At 38.2% G+C, this 20,024-nt stretch overlaps 2 protein-coding genes across 3 annotated transcripts in view; both read right to left on the bottom strand.

Annotated features, from left to right (window-relative positions):
* Positions 1-251: 251 nt before the first annotated feature.
* Positions 252-7,062, bottom strand: LOC126426735 (zinc finger protein 724-like). Its single transcript, XM_050088705.1, has 2 exons — positions 6,893-7,062; positions 252-5,937 (listed from the first exon to the last, which is right to left on the bottom strand). Exon 2 carries the CDS (start codon positions 5,922-5,924, stop codon positions 4,674-4,676), a length of 1,251 nt encoding a protein of 416 aa, XP_049944662.1. The 5' UTR covers positions 5,925-5,937; positions 6,893-7,062; the 3' UTR covers positions 252-4,673.
* LOC126426733 (zinc finger protein 430-like) overlaps positions 252-20,024 on the bottom strand; it is a 495,002-nt gene continuing 475,229 nt past the window's right edge. Inside the window, exons 6-7 of one of the 2 annotated variants that reach the window (XM_050088700.1) lie at positions 19,952-19,989; positions 6,145-6,608 (exon numbers count right to left, since the gene is read on the bottom strand). In XM_050088700.1, coding sequence (XP_049944657.1) covers positions 6,521-6,608; positions 19,952-19,989 — 126 coding nt within the window. In that variant the 3' untranslated portion in view covers positions 6,145-6,520. Of the gene's footprint in view, positions 2,028-6,144; positions 6,609-19,951; positions 19,990-20,024 lie in introns of those variants that run through there. The other variant, XR_007576404.1, reaches the window with a different exon arrangement.

The raw sequence follows: 20,024 nt of genomic DNA, 5'->3' as shown, positions 1-20,024 counted from the left end.
ATAGTGAAGGCAGCAGAGGATTAAATATGTAAAAAGACAAGGCCTAGTCAACATCTTTGAATAACACAAGACATTGAATGCAACTGATGAAAGGGGAAAATACGAAAATGAAGCAGGTAAAAGGGAATACAAACACCTAAAAAACGAGGTTGACACCAAGTGCCAAACTGCAATGTTGGAATGGCTAGAGGACAGAGACAGGGTGACACACAGGAAACGGACAGTTTTTAATGAAATAATACTCAGCCAACTTTAAAATTAATGCATGTTTATTTACACAAAATGAAATGTCATTATTTGTCATTTTAGTTCACAAAGTTATTTGTGAAAAATAATGTTGTCAAGGTGATGTCCATCATTTCTCTTCTCAAAATCCTCCATCACATGGACTAAAATCTCTGCAGGGATGGCAGCAATTTCTTGAATGATTGCATTCATCAACTCGTCCAAATTTTGAGGTTTAGGTTACAGACACAGTTCCTAAGGTAACTCCACAGAAAAAAGTCACATACTGACAAGCTGGCAGACCTGGGAGGCCAAGGAACATTGCCAAAACGTGAGACAATCTGGCCAGGAAACATGCGTCCAACAACTGTCACTGAAGTGCTTGCAGTGCGCGATGTTGCCCCATCCTGCTGGAACCAAATGTGTTTTAAAGGGATTCGTCATCTTCTTAGTTCTGGTTTCAAGAATACGAACGTGACAAATTGATTTAACAATAACTGTGACCCCATTCTCTTAAAAAATAAAATAAAATAAGGTCCAACAATGCCAACAGAGCCAAGAGCACACCAGACTGTTACTTTTTCTGAGTGTAGAGGATGATGGTGGATAAGGTGTGAATGCTCTGGAGCCCAGTAACATAGTTTTTGGTTATTCATGGTCCTGTTTAAATGAAAATGAGCTTAATCGCTCATCAATAAAATTTCATTTTCATTCGATCCCAAAATCACTTTCATTCTGTAAGTGAAGTCTTCTCGTACAGCAAAATCAGTTTCCTGAAGTTGTTGGACAATGAGCATTTTGTAGGGATGGAATATTAATTTTTTATGCAAAATTCGTCTAACCGATTCACGGCTGATTCGTAACTCACTAGCATGACATCAAGCTAACCGTCCTGGGCTTCTGACTGCTGCTTGCCTTACCCTTTCAACATTTTCTGGTGTCGTTACTCTGCGTCTCGGACCAGGATGCTTCTTATCCAGTATGTTTCCAGTTGATCTGAAGTTTTCCACCTATCTGAGGATTGTGTTACGGCTCGGAACAGCTCCATGTTGACCAACTTTAAACTGCGCACGAAACAATCGCTGCGTAGCAATAATAGGCTCACCACTTTTCACGAAACTGTCATAGACAAACACTCGATGTTGCAAGCCCCACTGCTCCATAGTGACTGAGTACATGAAATGACGTCTTGTGTGGATCAGAATTATCCCCACCATGACCACCTCCCACCACCACGCCCTCAGTACTACGCAATTCAACACCGTCCATTTCCCGTGTGTCACCCTGTACAAGGATTCATATGAATCACTAGAGGAAATATAGGTACTACATACAGGAAAATTCAAGAAGCCTTTGGAAAAAATAAAAGCAGCTGTATAAATATCAAAAGCTCAGATAGAAATCCAGTACTAAGCAAAGAAGGGAGAGCTGAAAGGCAGGAGCATACTGTGATGAACTTTAAGGAAATATTATAGAAATGGAAGAGGGCATAGATGAACATCACATGGGAGGTATGATACTGCAAGAAGAATTTCAGCACTGAAAGACAGGAGTCAAAACACAGCCTTGGGAGTAGATGACATTCTGTCAGAACTACTGGTAGCCAATGACAAACCTCTTCCATCTGGTAAGTAAGATGTATGAGACTATGAAATACACTCATACCTTATAGATAAATGTAATAAATCCAATTCCAAACACAGCAGGTGTTAGTATCAGCAAACTATAATTTTATAGGTCATGGTTGCAAAATACAATCACAAATTCTTTACAGAAGCATGGAAAAACTGGTATAAGCTGACCTTGGGAAAGATCAGTTTGGATTCCAGAGAAATGTAGAAACACTCAAGGGAATACTGACCCTATGACTTCAGCTTAGAAGATTAGTTAAGGATAGGCAAACCTATGTATATAGCATTTGTAGACTGACAAAAAGGTTTAGACAATGTTGACTGGAATACTCTCTCTGAAATTTTGGAGGTAGCAGGAGTAAAATACAGGGAGCAAAAGGCTGGTTACAACTTGTACAGAAACCACATGGCAGTTAGAAGAATCAACAGGCATAAAAGGGAAGCAGTTGTTGAGAGGGAGTGAGACATGGTTGTAGCCTATCCCTAATCTTATTCTATCTGTACATTGAGCAAGCAGTAAAGGAAACCAAAGAAAATTTGTAGTTCGAATTAAAGTCCAGGGAAAAGAAATAAAAGCTTTTAGGTTGGCAAGTGACATTGTAATCCTGTCAGAGACAGCAAAGGACTTGGAGCAACAGCTGAATGGACTGGACAAAACAAGGATAACTGAATGAAGTTGAATTAAATCAGATGATGGTCCAGGAATTAGATTAGGAAACGAGACAAGTGGGAGATGGAGGTTTGCTATTTGGGCAGCAAAATAACTGATGACGGCCAAAGTAGAGGGGACATAAAATGTAGACTGGCAATGGTAAGGAAAGTGTTCCTGCAGAGGAGAAATTTGTTAACATGAGATACAGAGTTAAGCATTAGGAAGTCTTTTCTAAAAGCTTTTGTGCGGATGTGAAACAGCTTAGACAAAAAGCAAATAGATGCTTTCAAAATGTAGTGCTACAGAATAATGTTGAAGATTAGATGACCAGATAAAGTAACTAATGTGGAGGTAATGAATAGAATTGGACAGAAATAAAATTTGTGGTACAAACTGACTAGAAGAAAATATTGGTGATAGGACACATTCAGAGATATCAAGGGATAATCAGTTTAGTACTTGAGGCAGGTGGAGCAGTAAAAATCATAGAGTGGAAGAAATAGATGAATACACTAGGCAGATCCAGAAGGATGTAAATTGAAATAGTTATTCAGAGATGAGGAAGACTGCACAGGATAGAGTAGTGTGGAGAGCTGCATCAAACCAATGTTTGGACTGAAGACCACTACAACAACGGCCTCTGATGAAGGGCAGATTGTTAGGGCCTATTGCCTGGGAATGAGCATCTGAAAAGCAACAAAACTGGTTGGCTGTTTGTGTGCTAGTTTTGTGAGCATCCATGGAAAGTTGTTCAAGGGCATTGAAACCACAGACTGGTGACAAAGATTAAGAAATCCATGTCTTTTTGCAGAATGTGAAGGTAAGAAGCTGATCCTCTCTCTAAAACAACAGAAACAGTGACACTAGCAGGTGTGACAACAGTGCCACAGCATACGAACACTGTATGTTCCCATTTTGATCCAACAACATTGACAATTATGACTGCGGTGAGCACAAGATTATTGGGATTGCATCACAGCCCAATGAAAATGTCACCTGGACACATAAGTGATTTTACTTGTTACAGCTGGTCAATAGTACTGTCCAAATAAGTCGTCATGCATATCAATACCTGCTCAAAATGTGCACCACCCCAGAGACACAGTCAATGCATGAAGTATTATGTAATGGGGGGCATTCACTTGGGCTGCTAGAGTACAAACGATAACTGAAGGACAATGATGTCTGTGGACTACAAGACCATTACTGCAGCAACCTACAGCCCTCATGCTTGATGGCTGACCCTACAATGCTAGCATCTTCCAGGATAATTGTTCATGTCACAATGCCAATCGTGCCTACAACTCATACTGACATATTGGCCACCCAATTTACCTGATACAAACCTAGTGGGACACATCTGGGAAGCTAACTTGGCATTTGTTCTGTGCTCACAAACCAGTTGGCCTACAATTTGGGAACTGAGTGATCTATGTATAGACATCTGGCACAACATAGCTCTGGAAATCAGACCATGCAGAATGACTGCTGCAAAGTGTTCCAAGGGTGGGCCAACACACTATTAATCCCATGATCTAGTTCTGGCTCCTTAGTATATATTTGCCATTACCAGATATTTCATAACAGAGGATCAGCAGAATAAGTACACATATGTAGACAACATTACATACACAGCACTACTGTTGTGTAAGTATGCCCGAGTATCAACTACCACACTCATCACGTTACTGTGATCTTTCTCCAAATACTAACCTGAGTGAAGGATATGCCATGAACTTATTTTTTCCTGCTCTATGCCTAATATGAGTCTTGACATCCCATCTTTAGAATGATAACTGACAAACCATTACATTTCCTTCAACTATGTGGAGTGATGAATACTGCATGATATGTTCAATTACTAATGTAGGTAAGCAATTTCTCTACAATGATGAACTTCTGAAGTGCAATAGGGACATAGGAGTATCAATCACAGAGTCCACATCGGGTGATTGGTTTCTCATTTTTAGTACTGCAACTTCGTGAAATGTCTTGCTAAACAAATTGATCTGTCACATTCTCTGTGACTTCTTTCTAGTGCATATTACTGCATATATCTTCAAAATCCTGACACATGTTAAGGCTTTTCACAGGTGTCAATGTCTTCCTCCAATATGTATTATCATGTGGACCTTGAGGGCACCAGCAAGCGCAAATTCTTTGCCTTAGGTAGCATATTCCTTACGTCTCTTGCCAGTGTGTATTAGTAAATGGCTCTTAAGATGAGCCAACTGAGTAAAAGACTTGCCACAAATTTTGCATTTGTGTTGTCTTTTTCCTGAGTGAATCGTTGCGTGCCTCTTGAGCCAACGCAACTCAGTAAAAGTTTTACCACAAATGTCACATTTGTGGGGTCTCTCTCCAGAGTGCATTAATGTGTGGCTCTTGAGAGTATCCAACTGAGCAAAACATTTGCCACAAATGTCACATTTATGAGGCCTATATCCAGCGTGTAGTAATTCATGCCTCTTGAGATTATGCAAGCGTGTAAAAGATTTGCCACAAATATCACATTTGTATAGTCTCTTGCCAGTGTGAACCAAAGAATGCCCCTTGAGATAGCGCAACTCAATAAAAGATTTGTCACAAATGTCACATTTGTGTGGTTTCTTTCCAGAATGTATTAATGAATGACTGTTGAGATGACCTAACTGAATAAAAGATTTGCCACAAATATTGCATCTGTGTGGTCTCTTTCCAGTGTGAATCAACGAATGTGTCTTCAGATGACACAATTCAAAGAAAGATTTGCCACAGATGTCACATTTGTGGGGTCTCTTTACAGTAACTACAGCAGCATCAGTACTGGCATTATCTGCTGTACATGAAGTTCCATAACTATCACTTTTGTCTTGTCTCTCTGCAACATGTGTTATACTGTGTGTGTCACATATGTCCTTCATGCAATTCTTTGAAGTTTTCAAAGTTCCTTTGTGTGAAAACTGCTTCTCAGTTTGTTCTGTTACAGAAACTGCTTTACCATCTTCCAAGATAATGTTTTCATGCTCATCACAGCTGTCAAATATCTCTCTATTGCCAGCAGATAAGGCTTCATTTCCTCCACTACCTTTCAAATGTTTGTTCAAGCTAGATTTACTGGAAAATACCTCCCCACATGACCTACAAACAAATATAGGTGGCTGTACACCATCAATGTGGGTGAAGATATGCATTATAAGCCTGTATTTTGAAGGAAATATCTGTAAGCAGAAACTGCAACTAAATTCATGCAATTCCATTTCACTTAAACTACAATTGTGTCTGGTGCTGAATGAGCTATCCTCTTGCAAAGTCAATCCTTGTGTATGGGTACATAAGTAGACAGGTACTGTGTCCTCTGCACCTCTCTCCAGCTTGTCATGGATTACTCCTCCATGAACAGTTTCTTCGAATGAAATGCCACAGCTCTCACCCATACTATGAACCAACCTGAAGAATGAGAAGAACATAAAAACATTGATTGGTGACATGTCCTCCAAATCCAGAGTCGTCATAAGGCTTAAGTAATGCAAATATATGCTAAGGTTTAACACATTTCTAAGGAAAATGATCAGACAAATATCAACAACAACATTATTTACTACTGATTCAGGTTGTTACATTTTAGTATACATTTTAATTTAAAAGTGTGTGATTTTGTTTAACATATGGTACTGCAAGCTACTGGTTCATACCTATTTATTTTAATTGCACTTCAATATGTTCCAAAAATGGAAGGCTGAGACATTTCAGATTTATGTAAGAGAAATACTGAATATGTATAATTAGATCCTTACTTCTTTAACACTCATCTCACAAGTGAACAATGTCCAGTTCATTCTATAAGACTTTTTAAGTACAACTAATACTAGGACACAAAAAGAACCAGGAAAGTAGAGCAAATAATGATTTTAAAATAATGACAAAATAACACTTTTGCAGTTGGCTTTTCCTTTGTTTTGAAAAACATTTTTAGCTTTAGGTAAAACAGTCATTGATAAGTTTATTTCATTGAGTAAAACAGCAAAGTTTGTTATTTGATTTCATGTAAATCAGAAACAAGGGCAAGCTGCAGCATTTTTATTGGCCATCTAGTATGGCTCCAATCGCGTGGATAATGACTGTACGTAAACAGGAAACAATTTCAGTTCAATAAATAAAAACAAACAAATATGCTGAGGAATTAATTAATTAATTAATTTCAAACACACACACACACACACACACACACACACACACACACACACACACACACACACACACACACAGAGAGAGAGAGAGAGAGAGAGAGAGAGAGAGAGAGAGAGAGAGAGAGAGAGACATTGGCTCTGAAACAGATGTAAAACCCTGTATACATGCAAATGATGCATGGTACACACATGCACCCCTCCAATACACCACAGACCTTTCCGAGACAGGATAGCTAGTGGCCCTCAACAATACAGACAGGTATAATATCTGTGTAGCCACAACAGAGGAAATCTGTGGAGAGGTCAGAGAAACATGGTTCTTGAAGTGTGTCCGCAACCTTTCCAGTAGTTGCAGGGGCGACAGTCTGGATGACTGACTGGCCTGGTCAGCCAACATGGCCATAGGATTTCGATATGCAGAAAGAAGCAGAGGTTGTTGAGAGTTTCAAAGGAAGCATTATGCAGAGATTGACTGAAACAGAAGAAAAGAATTAGATGAATGGGTAGCTTTGAGGCAGTAGAAGATAAAATAGGTAGAAAGACAAGATCTGGTAGAATCCTTGGATACTGAATTTAATTGATGAAACCAGAAAACATTAAAATGCAGCAAAAGAAACACACAAAATGGATTACAGATGTGTAGAAAATGATGTTGACAAAAAGTGTAAAACGGCTAAGCAAGAATGGTTAGACGATAAATGCAAGCCTATAGAAGCATTTATAACTATAGAGAAGATAGATATCACCTATAAGAAAATTAGTGAGACCTTTGGAGAAAAATAACCCAGTTGTATGATAATACTGTCAGACACAGTAAAGGACATGAAAGAGCAGTTGAATGGAATGGACAGTGTCTTGAAGGAAAACTATAAGATGAGCATCAACAAAAGCAAAACAAGGATAACTGAATGTAGTCCAATTAAACTGGGCAATGTTGAAGAAATTATATTATGAAATGAGATTCTTAAAGTAAAAGATGAGTTTTGCTATTTGGACAGCAAAATAATTGATTGTGGCTGAAGTAGAGAGGGCATAAAATGCAGACCAGCAGTGGCAAAAAATATATTTTAGAAAGAAAGTCATTTATTAACAAATTATATAAATTTAATGTGTTAGGAAGTGTCTTCTGAAGCTATTTGCTTGGAGCATAGCCTTGTATGACAGTGAAACATGGGAACTGACAGTTCAGATGTAAAACGAATATAGAATCCTTTTATGTGTTTTGCTACAGAAGAATGCTGAAGATTAGAGGAAATAATGAATAGAATTGAGGAGAAAATAAATTTGTGACCTAACGTCACAAAAAAAAAAAAAAAAAATAATAATAATAATAATAATAATCTACTGACAGGACACATTGTGAAGCACCAAGGAATCATGGATTAGTATTGGAGGAAAGTACAGTGGTACAAGTTATACAGAAAGAGCAGAATACAGTAAGAAGGTTCAAATGACTGTAGATTGTAGTAATCATCTAAAGATAAACAGACTTCCACCAGATAAAGTAGCATGGAAAGCTATATCAAACCCTATTCAGACTGAAGACCACAAGAATGTTTGGCAGGGTGGAAACAATAGTAAGCTTAACAATACACTTACAATCAGGCATTTTAAAATATTTTTTTTGAATCCCCAACAGCAGATCACCTGGGATGCAAGAAGACCCTGAACTGATTCAGGTACAGGTGTTAAAGGCTAGGTCTCCAGATCACACACAGTGGAAGCTATAATACCATACCGAAGGCCATTAATGGAAGCTACTCGCTGGGCTACCCATGTGGTGTCTGGGTCCAGTCATTACATCTACAGTTGTGTGTGTGTGTGTGTGTGTGTGTGTGTGTGTGTGTGTGTGTGTGTGTGTGTGTGTGTGTGTGTTTTTTTTTTTCTTTTCTGGTTGTTGCTTCTGACTTGTTTGCGTTTTGGTGTGAATGTATAGTTTTGTTCGGCACAGTATCTGGTAAATAGAAAGTGTTTTTTATACATATTTCCAATTTTCTCTACATCACAGCTCTGGTGTTGTATGGACAAATATTCCTCTCTTAATTTACCTGTTGAAATTCTTGTTTTCAAGATATGCATGTGTAGTGTTTCGTTCATTCTGAAATTGATGAAGAGGTGGTCTCTTGCTTGTGGTACTTAAAACTGTGTTAACTTGACTGCTTAAGAACTGAGTAACATTTTTTTCTGCATTGCTATGAGCGATTGATGCTCTTCTATTAGTGATTTACCATATTTACACGAATCTAAGCCGCACTTTTTTTTTCGGTTTTTGTAATCCAAAAAACCGGCTGCGTCTTAGAAACGAGTGCAAAGCAAGCGGAAGTTCTGAAAAATGTTGGTAGGTGTTGCCACAACTAACTTCTGCCGTCGAATATATGTAGCGCTACACAGTCAAGCTTTGTAGGCACAAAGATAAATACTGGCGCCAAAACCTCTGCGCCAGTAAAAAAAAAAAAAAGAAGGGTGCAAGACGAGCTTTTTTTCTCTCCACCCTGAGTTTCGACCACTGCATTTTCATACATTATCCAACGAAGTAAATACAAATTCCGTATTGTTCATCTTCGAATGTAGCAGAATTTCAATGTGCTACGAAAATCCGACTGGCAAGACTGTTTGGGATGTTCGTCAATATGGCCAACTCTACGTTCTCAATTTTTTCCTACCTGTGAGAAGAGATGGTTGCTAATAGGAACCTGATGAAATGTGAATCACATGCAGTATTCTCTTCACCATAAGAATAATACGAATATAAACATTTTGCCACGTATTTTTCATGTTTGCTGCTATCTCATTTAAATCCTGTCTGCCTAATAAACTACAAAACTAGAGTGAGACAACAGCAAATGCGGAAGAATATACGTATCGTGCCATGTTTATATTCGTATTATTCTTATGCCTAATAGTGATACAGTCAGAAATGAAGCACGGCAACTGACTAGATTTTTAAACCTAAGATGACTAATTTCTGTGCAGAATTTGATGTACCAAAGCAGCGGCCGCAAAGATTTTCAAACGGAGAAAAATTTTCACCTAACTCTCGTTCAGAACATGTTCTATCATACGCAGTCTATTATTTAGTTCTTGTTGATCATTATCATAGAAAGCAGAAGTGTAAGTAACAACAAATAGCAGTCTCTTGCCATTGTTTCGCTAATGAGACAATTCCTCTCTTTTTTTTTTGTAAACGGCAGTAGCGCGCACAAAAGTAAGCCATGCCGCGAGCCGCGACAGGCCGTAAACACGCACTATCAGAATGCGACAAACAATGCATGACACAGTACAGTAATGCATTTTCAGCTTAAGAGTGACGTAAACACCTATAACAAAGAAAACGGCAATTATCAGATCAAAGCAAACTAAGCAATCGATTCAAACCAGACGAAGCATGTGAAAAAGGAAGGATGCCCGAATAAATACGGACGGAGCGCCTGACGCATAGCAATGGCTACCTGCTAAAGCTTAACTGCTATGCTTACAACTCGAACCAAACTACTGTAGCTGTATCGTCATTCATTCGACCTAAATTGTGTCTCATATTACAATGGACCAACTTCGTTTCGATTTGGAGGTGGTGGTGGTGTGCAACGCACATGAGGAATTTCCTGAATGCTGAACATGCCTGCAAGCACGGTGCATTAATAACTGTTTAACATCCTGCAGTGCTATCCATGCAAAATTATCCATATTTAGGAGTTACTTCCTGCTGGCCTGCCAGCAAGACAAAAGCTCACTGCAGAATTTCTTCCATGGAACATTCTGAAGTTGGTTTCCATATCCAAGGACATGTTGCAGTATGCTGAATATAGCAAATGGAAAATCTGCACACACATCAAACAGTACCACCTCATTCTGAAAATGTTAACTGTGTGGTGCAGGTTGACAGCAAGCATCGTTAATTGTAGGGCCACATTTTCTGGAGGAGGTGAGTAGTGTGGGCCATGTTATCTGTACTTTTCCTGGTAAATGCTTTGGGAATCATTTGTGCATCAACATCACTTCAACATTGTGAATGTGTGTGTAGGTTTATTTTTATGCAAGATCACACTTCTGCCAACGCATTTTGAAAAAGCTAGAATTATTATCTATCATTTCTCCAACAGCCTGGCTGTCCAGATCACCTTATTTTAAACTGTGCGACTTCTGGCTCTGGGGTTATCTGAAATAACGTATCTGAATCTAAGGCACCCTCAGTGCAATGTGTTCTGAATGTGACCCCCAAAACACACTGATGTGGAACAAGCTGCTTCTCGATTTCAACTTGTCACAGAAAATGGTGGACAGCATATTGAGTATGTCTACCAGTCCCTCAACTAGAAACCGATGTCCTTTTGCTTTTTATGCAGTTTTTGGCCTCAGGACAATTAAAAACTGATTTTTTTCCCATCCAATGTGGTAGGATCTTGTCTTGATGCATGGGCTTACCTAACTGTGTCACAACTACTGACTACCAAACTTGTGCAGTCCTGTACATTTGACAGTACAGATGGTGTAATGTGCATCTCAAATCATAGCCATCGTATTGTGACTCATCTGTCATTTGTAGCTGACCCAATTTATGTTAAGATGCGTGCAGTTCCGTGTACTGGTAAAATTTTTGTTAACTTTTTGTTTCTTTGCCTTTGCCCCTGCATCAATAATATGCTGCTCAAATTTGGCGTCGTTCTGAGTAGTAGTTCTCTTTCTACAGTGCTTTGAAACTGGAATTTTAATTGTGCGCACCCTACATATGTTGATGTGGGTTTTTCTGCTGAAGTTGAAAGAGAGGTCATTATTTTCTTTATGTATAGTGATGAATAGGATGTTGACCTCTGTGAGTGTGTGTGTCCCTCCCTCTCAAAATCACCACCCCCCCTCCCCCCCCACTCTGTCTCATTTCTCTTTCATGCAAACAGTTTGCAACAAAGAGAAAATTTAAGTGACCTCTAAGAGGAACTTTCACTTTAATGGGATTTGTATACTGAACAGTGTACATAATTACTTAGTATAAGTGTTTGGACAAATACATTTTCTATGTGATTAATCAAAATACTTGCAGTTAAGCAACACATTAGTTAATAGTATTCATTGCCAAGAATATACATAACAAATTATTCTTTAAGAAGAACTCCTCAGTCACAAAGCTAATGCATAATATTGTATCTGTCTGGTTCTTGTATTCTGTGGACTCATATTAGAGGTGGCCCAGAACACCTCATACTTTCACATCTACAGCAGCAAGGTGATGACTGTCCATGTAAGAGTCCTCCAAGTGCAACTACAAAGAGGAATGGAGTGGAAGTCAGTGTATTCCAGCAGCTGGATTGTTCAGGGTGGAGTGATACCTTTTGAATCAAGGCAGGAAGTCAGTAAATAGTTTCTTGGATTCTACAGCCTAGTAAGCCACTTGCTCAGAAAACTTTTTATTTAATGCTGCTCACAGCTACCTATGGCCACATTATCACAGCTCTTGTGAAACGTACAGTCCTTCTCTGGTTTCAGGAGAGGAAATCAGATTGCTTCCTAGCATTAAGTACAAAAATCTCTAGTCAGTCAGCTTTTAATTAAAAAGAGCCCATTTCAAGGGGGTGATGGAATTTATTTGACTTTTGGGAATACAGGCTCCAAACTACACAAGAACATATAGCAAATGCTTGCATATTAGGTCTGTAAGGCTGTACCAATTAGTACTCACTGAAAATAAAAAGGAATATCTACGTTTTTCATGGTACAGTTTTCGCCACTGAACTACACTCTCCAGTGTTTATGTCATCCCTGCTGATATAATAGCTTTGGTGAGCTATTATGACAGTAATAAATCACACTCTGTTTCTCGTATCTTCACTGAGCTCGGTAAACAATGGAAAACAAAATACATTTCTGAAAAGTTGTTCTGGGGGGTAATGTTAAGGATACAAATGTTCTCTTAATCTACAACAGTTTGATGTTCCCTGTACATAATCACCATTGGAACTGTCACCAAGCTGTACAAAAATGCCTGCTATGGACTGAAATACTTAGTTCCACAATAGGAGTGTACCAGCAGTGTGGTTAGTCTACTCCATGATATTCCTTGTCTGAGATGCTGTAAGCAATTTTGAAAATTTTCAGATGGTAAAACATTGCCCAATTTGTTCTACATGGTTTCCACCCCAATGACATCCTTTTGTGTTACAAAGAACAAGCCCCTGAGAGGAGCTGGCAACCACTACGAAGCAAGATAAGAGATTAGTTGCAGAATGTGTTACCTTGCTGAAGCAAATGCTACTACTTGTATTCAGAAGAGACAGCTTTTGTAACGACCAAGTTTTCTGCATTCTGACCACAGGGCGTGCTGGAATTCTATTACATATTACTGCCATTAATACCTCCTAAAAAAAGAAATGGATGCCTCGCTTTGCAGATGAGATTAGTAATGCAACTTTCAAAGGGCTGCCTTGGCATAGTAATCAAAACAAAATAGACATCACTGAGTAAATGTTGAATTTGATGCTGTGAAAGCTTGGTGTCCAATTCTTTTGACAACTGTTATCTATATGTTTTCCTCTGATGATTATGGTGGTCCTTTTGGTCTTAAAAGGTCAAATATTATCTGTCTTTGAATGCTAGGAAAGAGTAGAATGTTAAGTGATATTTTTAACTGCTGCATCAGCTCCCAATCTGGAAGGAATAACAGTCTGTGCATATGGTCCACCATTGGATGTGTTCTCGAAAAAATTGCTGGTGAAAGCTTGAACATTGTATGTATCATCTTTTCTGAATGGCATCTCCCATAACAAAACCAAATGACAGCGAATATCCATCATCAATGCCAGTTAGTCATTCCTCAAAACTGCATAACTGTTTCAACAGTCAACAAAAACTTTTGAAATGTAACATCATGGTACTGCTCCATGTGTAATTTTATGGTACTTTCCAAAGTTTCTGGTTTCCTAAATTATACAGTGAAATCCCACTGAAAAAAAACTTTAAATAGATCAATAGCTTGTCCTACTTGGGATAAATAGCATCACTTCAATGCTGTCTAAGCAGTTACACATTCTGTTAACAATGATAAAGTGGAGTTTAATATTAATACCACTGTTGATATCCAACTCACTATTCCCATGATTTAAAATTTTCCTCAATTATTTGCTGCATCCTTTCCACCAGCCATCCTCCAATTCCTGTTCAGCCCCTTGACTTGGCTATATCTTGCACCATTCTCTCTTCCAACCCACGTAATTGTGCTCGTGCCTTCTAGTGCTTTCTTGCAGCACAGCATAATCTACCATTTTGGAGTGCTTCACTCAAATCAAATGATTGTTGTGATTTGAAGCTTTTGGCAGCAGCAATGTGTGCTACGAAAATAAGCTTGTTCCATTTGATTTAATTTGATAGTCTCGTGAAGGATTTTATCAGAGGAGTGAATGCATAAACATTACTTTTCCAAAAATTAGTATTTCAAGGATTACTTTCCTCGTGTAATACATTTCAAAATCGAGGTTCTCAACTACACCTTGTAGGAATAACATTACAAACAAAAATACACATCTCAATTGTTTGCTAACATGTGTGCTTACATGATCAGTACAGTATCTGCATGTGAAGTTGCAAAGTATTCTTACTAATTATCATTGTTAACATCCCTTCATCAAAAAAGAAAGTGTAACCTCAAGTGGATTCAGAGGATTTGCAAAATGAAGTTTTACACATGGTGCCCCCATAGGTGCAAATTTATTCTCCCCTGCATGACAATTAACAGACTACATTCTTGTAGAATCACTGTCAGCAGTCAGTACTTCGGCATTTGACGCTTCTGCATCGCTGTCATTTAAGTCCTTACCTTTTCTGTCTTCTTTAAACTACAGAAAAGTCAGCAATATCTGCTAGATGACCATTACACAACCTAGTGCAACACTTGTTGCTGATAGACAACTCTAAATAAACTTTGTAGCACCTCTTTAATACTGCCAACTGAGGCCAAATGCTGTTCTTAGAATTAATAGCACTGCACCACCAGGCACCCTGAACTCAGTTTTTAGTGCATGGTCCACAGGTTAAATTCCCAAAAATGGCTTACAAGAAACCATACATTTACTAAAGTTTAATATGTTGAGATATTCCATGACATTAAGTGTACAATTGCTGAAGTCCAGCCTGTTTTGATATTGTTTGACTTGTTAATTGTACATTTAATATCTCCATGACAAAATGTCATTTTCTAAAAGTCTGTGAGTTCTGGTAGCGGTCAAATTATTTTACATCCTTCAGCTGTGTGACACACCCCCTCCCCTTTCCACATGAACCAATGACCCAGTTGAAACCAGATGGCTTGTATGCCTTAATGAAACAGACAGCCATACCACAGGTCCAACAGCAATGACATGACATCTAGAGAGAGCCCCCACTAAAATGTGGCTACAACAGAAGATCAAAATCCTTTTCACAAGTTGAAGATGCAACAGTTTGGATAACTGACTGATCAGGGCTTGTACAATAAGCTAAGATGGTCTTTCTACACCGGTACTGTGAACGGCGAAACTACCATAATTAGATATCCTGAGGACATGTAGCTCTATTGTACAGTTTAATAATGATGGCATCCTGCTGGATAAAATATTCCAGAAGTAAAATAATCTGCCATTCATAACTCAGGACTACTCTGTAGGATGTTGTCACCAGGAAAAAGAAACAAATAATCCTATGGGTCAGAGTGCGAAATGTTAATCCCTTAGTCCAGTAGGTTGGTTAGAGAACAGAAAAGAGAAATGGATAGGTTCAAGCAGGATATGATGGGAATTAGTGATGTGCAGTGGGAGGAAGAACAGAATTTTTAATCAGATGAATACAGGTTATCAACACAAAATGAAATAAGGGTAATGCAGTAACAGGTCTAATACTAAATAATAATTTAGGAATGTGCATTAATTATTATGAACAGAATAGTGAACACAGTATTACACCCAACATGGACACAATGCCATGACCATCCATAATATAAGTAGTCATCCATAATATAAGTAGTGTATATACATATTAGCTCTGCAAATGATGAAGAGATTGGAAAGAACGTATCATGTAGTCCCTTAAAATTTCGAAGCAGTGCAAAGATTGGCAACTTTCTTTACATGTTCAGACATAGAACAGTACACTTCACAAAAATAAAAAGAAATAATATACTATGGCTACATCATCAATGTCCCATCTTTTACAAATATCCAAATGTAACAATATGTGGTGATCTAAAATGGAATCATCAAACTGGCTCAGTCATAGATAAAGCTGGTGGCAGACTTCAGTACACTGCTAGGATACTGAGGAAATACACACATAGTAAATGAGAAATTTAACAAATTCCTGTAAATATTTTTGCAACACTATGAATAATGTGTTCTTTTACAACACATAAGAGGTAATTACAGTTTATTATGCCAAGAGAAAGTGTGGTTAACATCTGAACTCAAGTATCATGTGCCAGGGAGAGCTTAACCCTAGCATTACCAACGTATTTTTTGTTACATGTAATACCAACGGGGGGGCCTCAAAGGCCCATAAAGAATACCACAATTTATTTTATCATAAATCAAGTTTATTTACTTCTGATACCTCTAATAACAATTCAAAATGCTTAGACATTGTTTTTGTATACTGTATAATAAAAGATGTTATTATAATAGGAATAAAATGAACAAATCACGAGATTCAGTTTATATATTTTTTGGAATAATGTTTCAAAATAGTGTTTTCTTATAAAAACGACTTTTTTAATTCGATACACTACATGAAGCAAACAAAATTTACTGTCTCATTCTGCAACGCATTTTTCACCCAACACTGTCTTCCTGCAGTGTTCCCCACAGACGTGTTTGTGGCACTGAGAGCAGGTAACAGTTGACTTTCCCAGCTTGTTGTACTTGATCTTTTTAGATGCAGCTTCTTGGCAGCATAGGTGGCACCGTCCACGTGTTCCTGGTTCTGCTGTTGAGGTTGGTTGGTTGGTTTGGGGAAGGAGACCTGACAGCGTGGTCATCGGTCTCATCGGATTAGGGAAGGATGGGGAAGGAAGTCGGCCGTGCCCTTTCAGAGGAACCATCCCGGCATTTGCCTGGAGTGATTTAGGGAAATCACGGAAAACCTAAATCAGGATGGCCGGACGCGGGATTGAACCGTCGTCCTCCCGAATGCGAGTCCAGTGTCTAACCACTGCGCCACCCCGCTCGGTCTGCTGTTGAGGATAATGTTTCTACACAGCAGCTGAGCTTCCGTTGTGTAATGCTTTCCATTACCATTATTACTGGCTTCTGAAGTCCATACAAATTTTGTGCCCGTTTATCTACTTGAGATCTTATTAGTTCGAGACCTAAGTTAGTGATAAAAACTCTTCTGCGGTTTAGAAAATTCTTTTTCCAATTCGGAAAGTTGAGGAGGAAGAGTGAATATGCATTTATTGCTGCTATGTCAATGAGTGTGTAGAAGAGGGACAAAGGCCATCTTCTTGTTCCTCTCTTTGTGCTGTACTGTCTTGCCATCTGGTCTATGGTGTCCACGCCTCCCTTTGTAGAATTATAAAAAAGATTTATGTTAGTCTTTTTTGAGTCTTCATTCAACACCCCTTCTGAGTGATAAGTTGAAAGCATCAACAGCAGTCGTTTTGGCTTCTCGCGGACTAGCGTTGATGCAAGAGTAACTGGTGGCCTCTGTGTCTGAGGGTCAGTATAAGCAAAGATGGAAGAGTGTAAACTGCGGCCAGTTGTAGTCTTCAGCTATGTGTCGTCTGTTAGACTGTAGGGTGCGAACAAGTGTGAGGTGAAAATCATTCCATAGAGTCTCAGCAAGCTCCACTGAAGTATAGTACCGATCTGTGGTAACATTACGGCCTGATTTTTCAATAGGTTTTATTAGTCTCTTTACAATTTCCATCGGTCCATTTGGATGCTGTGTATTTCCTGACTTGCCTGTATAGATGTCCATGCTGATCACATATCTAGTCTCAGAATCAGACAGCATTCGAATTAGAATGCCGTATTTTCCAGGTTTTTCTTTTAGAAACACCTTGAATGGACAGCGACCACAGAACAAAGACAACATCTCATCCACTGTTGTATGTAGACCAGGAATGAAATACAATGGAAGGGAAGAATTGAAGCTTTCAAAAATTTCCCTCATTGGAGCAAACTTGTCAGTCTGGCGACGAATTTCTCTTGTGTTCTTATCATCAAACCTCAATATTTTAGTCAATTAAAAAAATCGGGTCCGACTCATTGATCCATAGTACACTTGTCGGCCCTGAAGCAAAGACCATAAATCTTGGACAGGTATATTATTGTCATGATTTGAACCCATGATTAGCAAGAGTCCTATATAACAAAATAACTCATCTTCATCTGTGTGCTGAATACCTAGTCGAGAAGCCTCTTCATTTGAGTGTAGTTTTATTAGATTCATAATTTGAGGTGTAAAAAAGAGCTCTATAGCCTCTTTCGGAGACGCAATTCTTCCTTGTTGTCCTAGCCCCGTTCTTTCTCGCACTATATTTTGTACAGAACGCCGATATTGTCGAGATGGCTTCGTAATATACTCTCGTCCACTTTTTGCAATGAATTTATCACATTCCGTATCATTATCATCTGGTGGATTGGCTTCAACCTCATCTTCATTCTCAAACGATGAATCAGTTCTAATTTCTTCCACATCATCATTCACTTCACTTTCCTCTAAATCCGATTCGTTCAAAACTTCTTCTAGCACTCTTTCAATGGAACTATCATGTAAACGATGTCTACTCATGTTGCTGGTTCAACAGCAGCAGAAACACTGAAAATAACAATGGTCCGCTTCATAATAATATGTCTGAAGGCAACAATGCCAAAATTCGTTTCATGGTAAGAATTTGAAACGAGAGACTCAACCTCGTAAATCTTTCCTTGCTATTACCAACGGGTGGGCTTCTAAGGCCCACAGAGAATTAAATCAAGTAAATGAATTTTAATTACATTTTTATTCCGAAATTCTGTAATGACTCAATAGTACATTCAATAACGAACAATTACCTTTGCTTTCAAGTTCATATATCAAAGGGTGTGGATACAACATAGAAAAACTGAGTTGGTAATGCTAGGGTTAAGTCAATACAGATGGGTAGGTCTAACAAAGATTTGAATGTGCACTACAAATAGTATAGCAAAATTCTTCACAGTGTCATCAAACTTAAACCATACAAACAAAAAAAGTTGTCCTCTGAATTATATAAAGCTCCCTCTTCCTCGCACAAGATACTTAACCCACAAGCTTCTGTTCAATTTTATACCTTTTCAGAGGTAAAGAAGTCTAGGAATATGGTTAGCAAAAAGTATAATTTTCTGACCACATTGTCTTTTCAACTAACAACATTCATCCTGTAATCTAATACAGTAACTGAATCATTGCTTTCAATTCTGTGATAATACTTTCCTGCTGTGATCGAAGCCTAACTGATCAGTATACATTTGGCTACCACATTCTGGAAACTGGTGACCAATTGTTTTGCTACTACATCACTGACGGTTGCTGGGTTTCTAAACAAACTTGATAGCTCTTGCACTATGTCTGTAAGTCCTTGTATGGCTTTTTTTTGTGGTAGGTTTTTGACAGTGGACATCAGCAATTTGAGGTATTTTCAGTTAGTATTATCTGACAGAGAATCAATATAAAAGTATCTACAAACATTGACTCATCAGTTAGGTCTTCATAATATTACTAAAACTGTCTTCAGCTGCTTAATAATAGTTAAGATACTTTTTGAAGGTGGCCTGTGGAATGTTGGTACCACAAGATCATGTGTTTCCTGATCCACTATTGTGGCACAACATTCAAACAACTGTTCAACACTATGTTCATTAATCTGAAGAGGCTGGAAATTCAATATAATTTTTGGATATACAGCCACTCAGCCCCTCTTCTCACTTGTACCGTAGCATTAGCTTATACCCATCAACACGAATCTGTTGAATTTCAGTAACTTCCATAGTTCCAAGTTATCTTCTGGGAAGTACAGTATAACTGTTGAAATTCTATCTGCAATTCATTTCCCTGTATGTATATTAAAAGTTCTCAATTTTATTTTATGACAGCCATCGTTTATATGGTTATATATTAGCCGTTCAGCATGTTTACTATGCAACTGGCATTCATACTAAGGATTCTGCCTTTTACTATTGTTGTTTATCGATAATAATTAACAATTATTAAAGTAGATTTTATGTTTTATCTACTTTCATGTGCAGTAAATAAAAATGTAAACTGCAGAGAGAGTTCTGCAATGAATAACAAGAACTTACCTTACACTATCAGAAGCACATCTTATTGAGGCTAACACCTGAAATATTTCAAGAAATTATTAGTGATTTAAAA

This window comes from Schistocerca serialis, chromosome 11 (genome assembly GCF_023864345.2).
Source record: "Schistocerca serialis cubense isolate TAMUIC-IGC-003099 chromosome 11, iqSchSeri2.2, whole genome shotgun sequence".
Lineage (NCBI taxonomy): Eukaryota > Metazoa > Arthropoda > Insecta > Orthoptera > Acrididae > Schistocerca > Schistocerca serialis.
The sequence above is the reverse complement of the archived record's forward strand: the minus strand, read 5'-3'. Positions and strand labels throughout refer to the sequence as shown.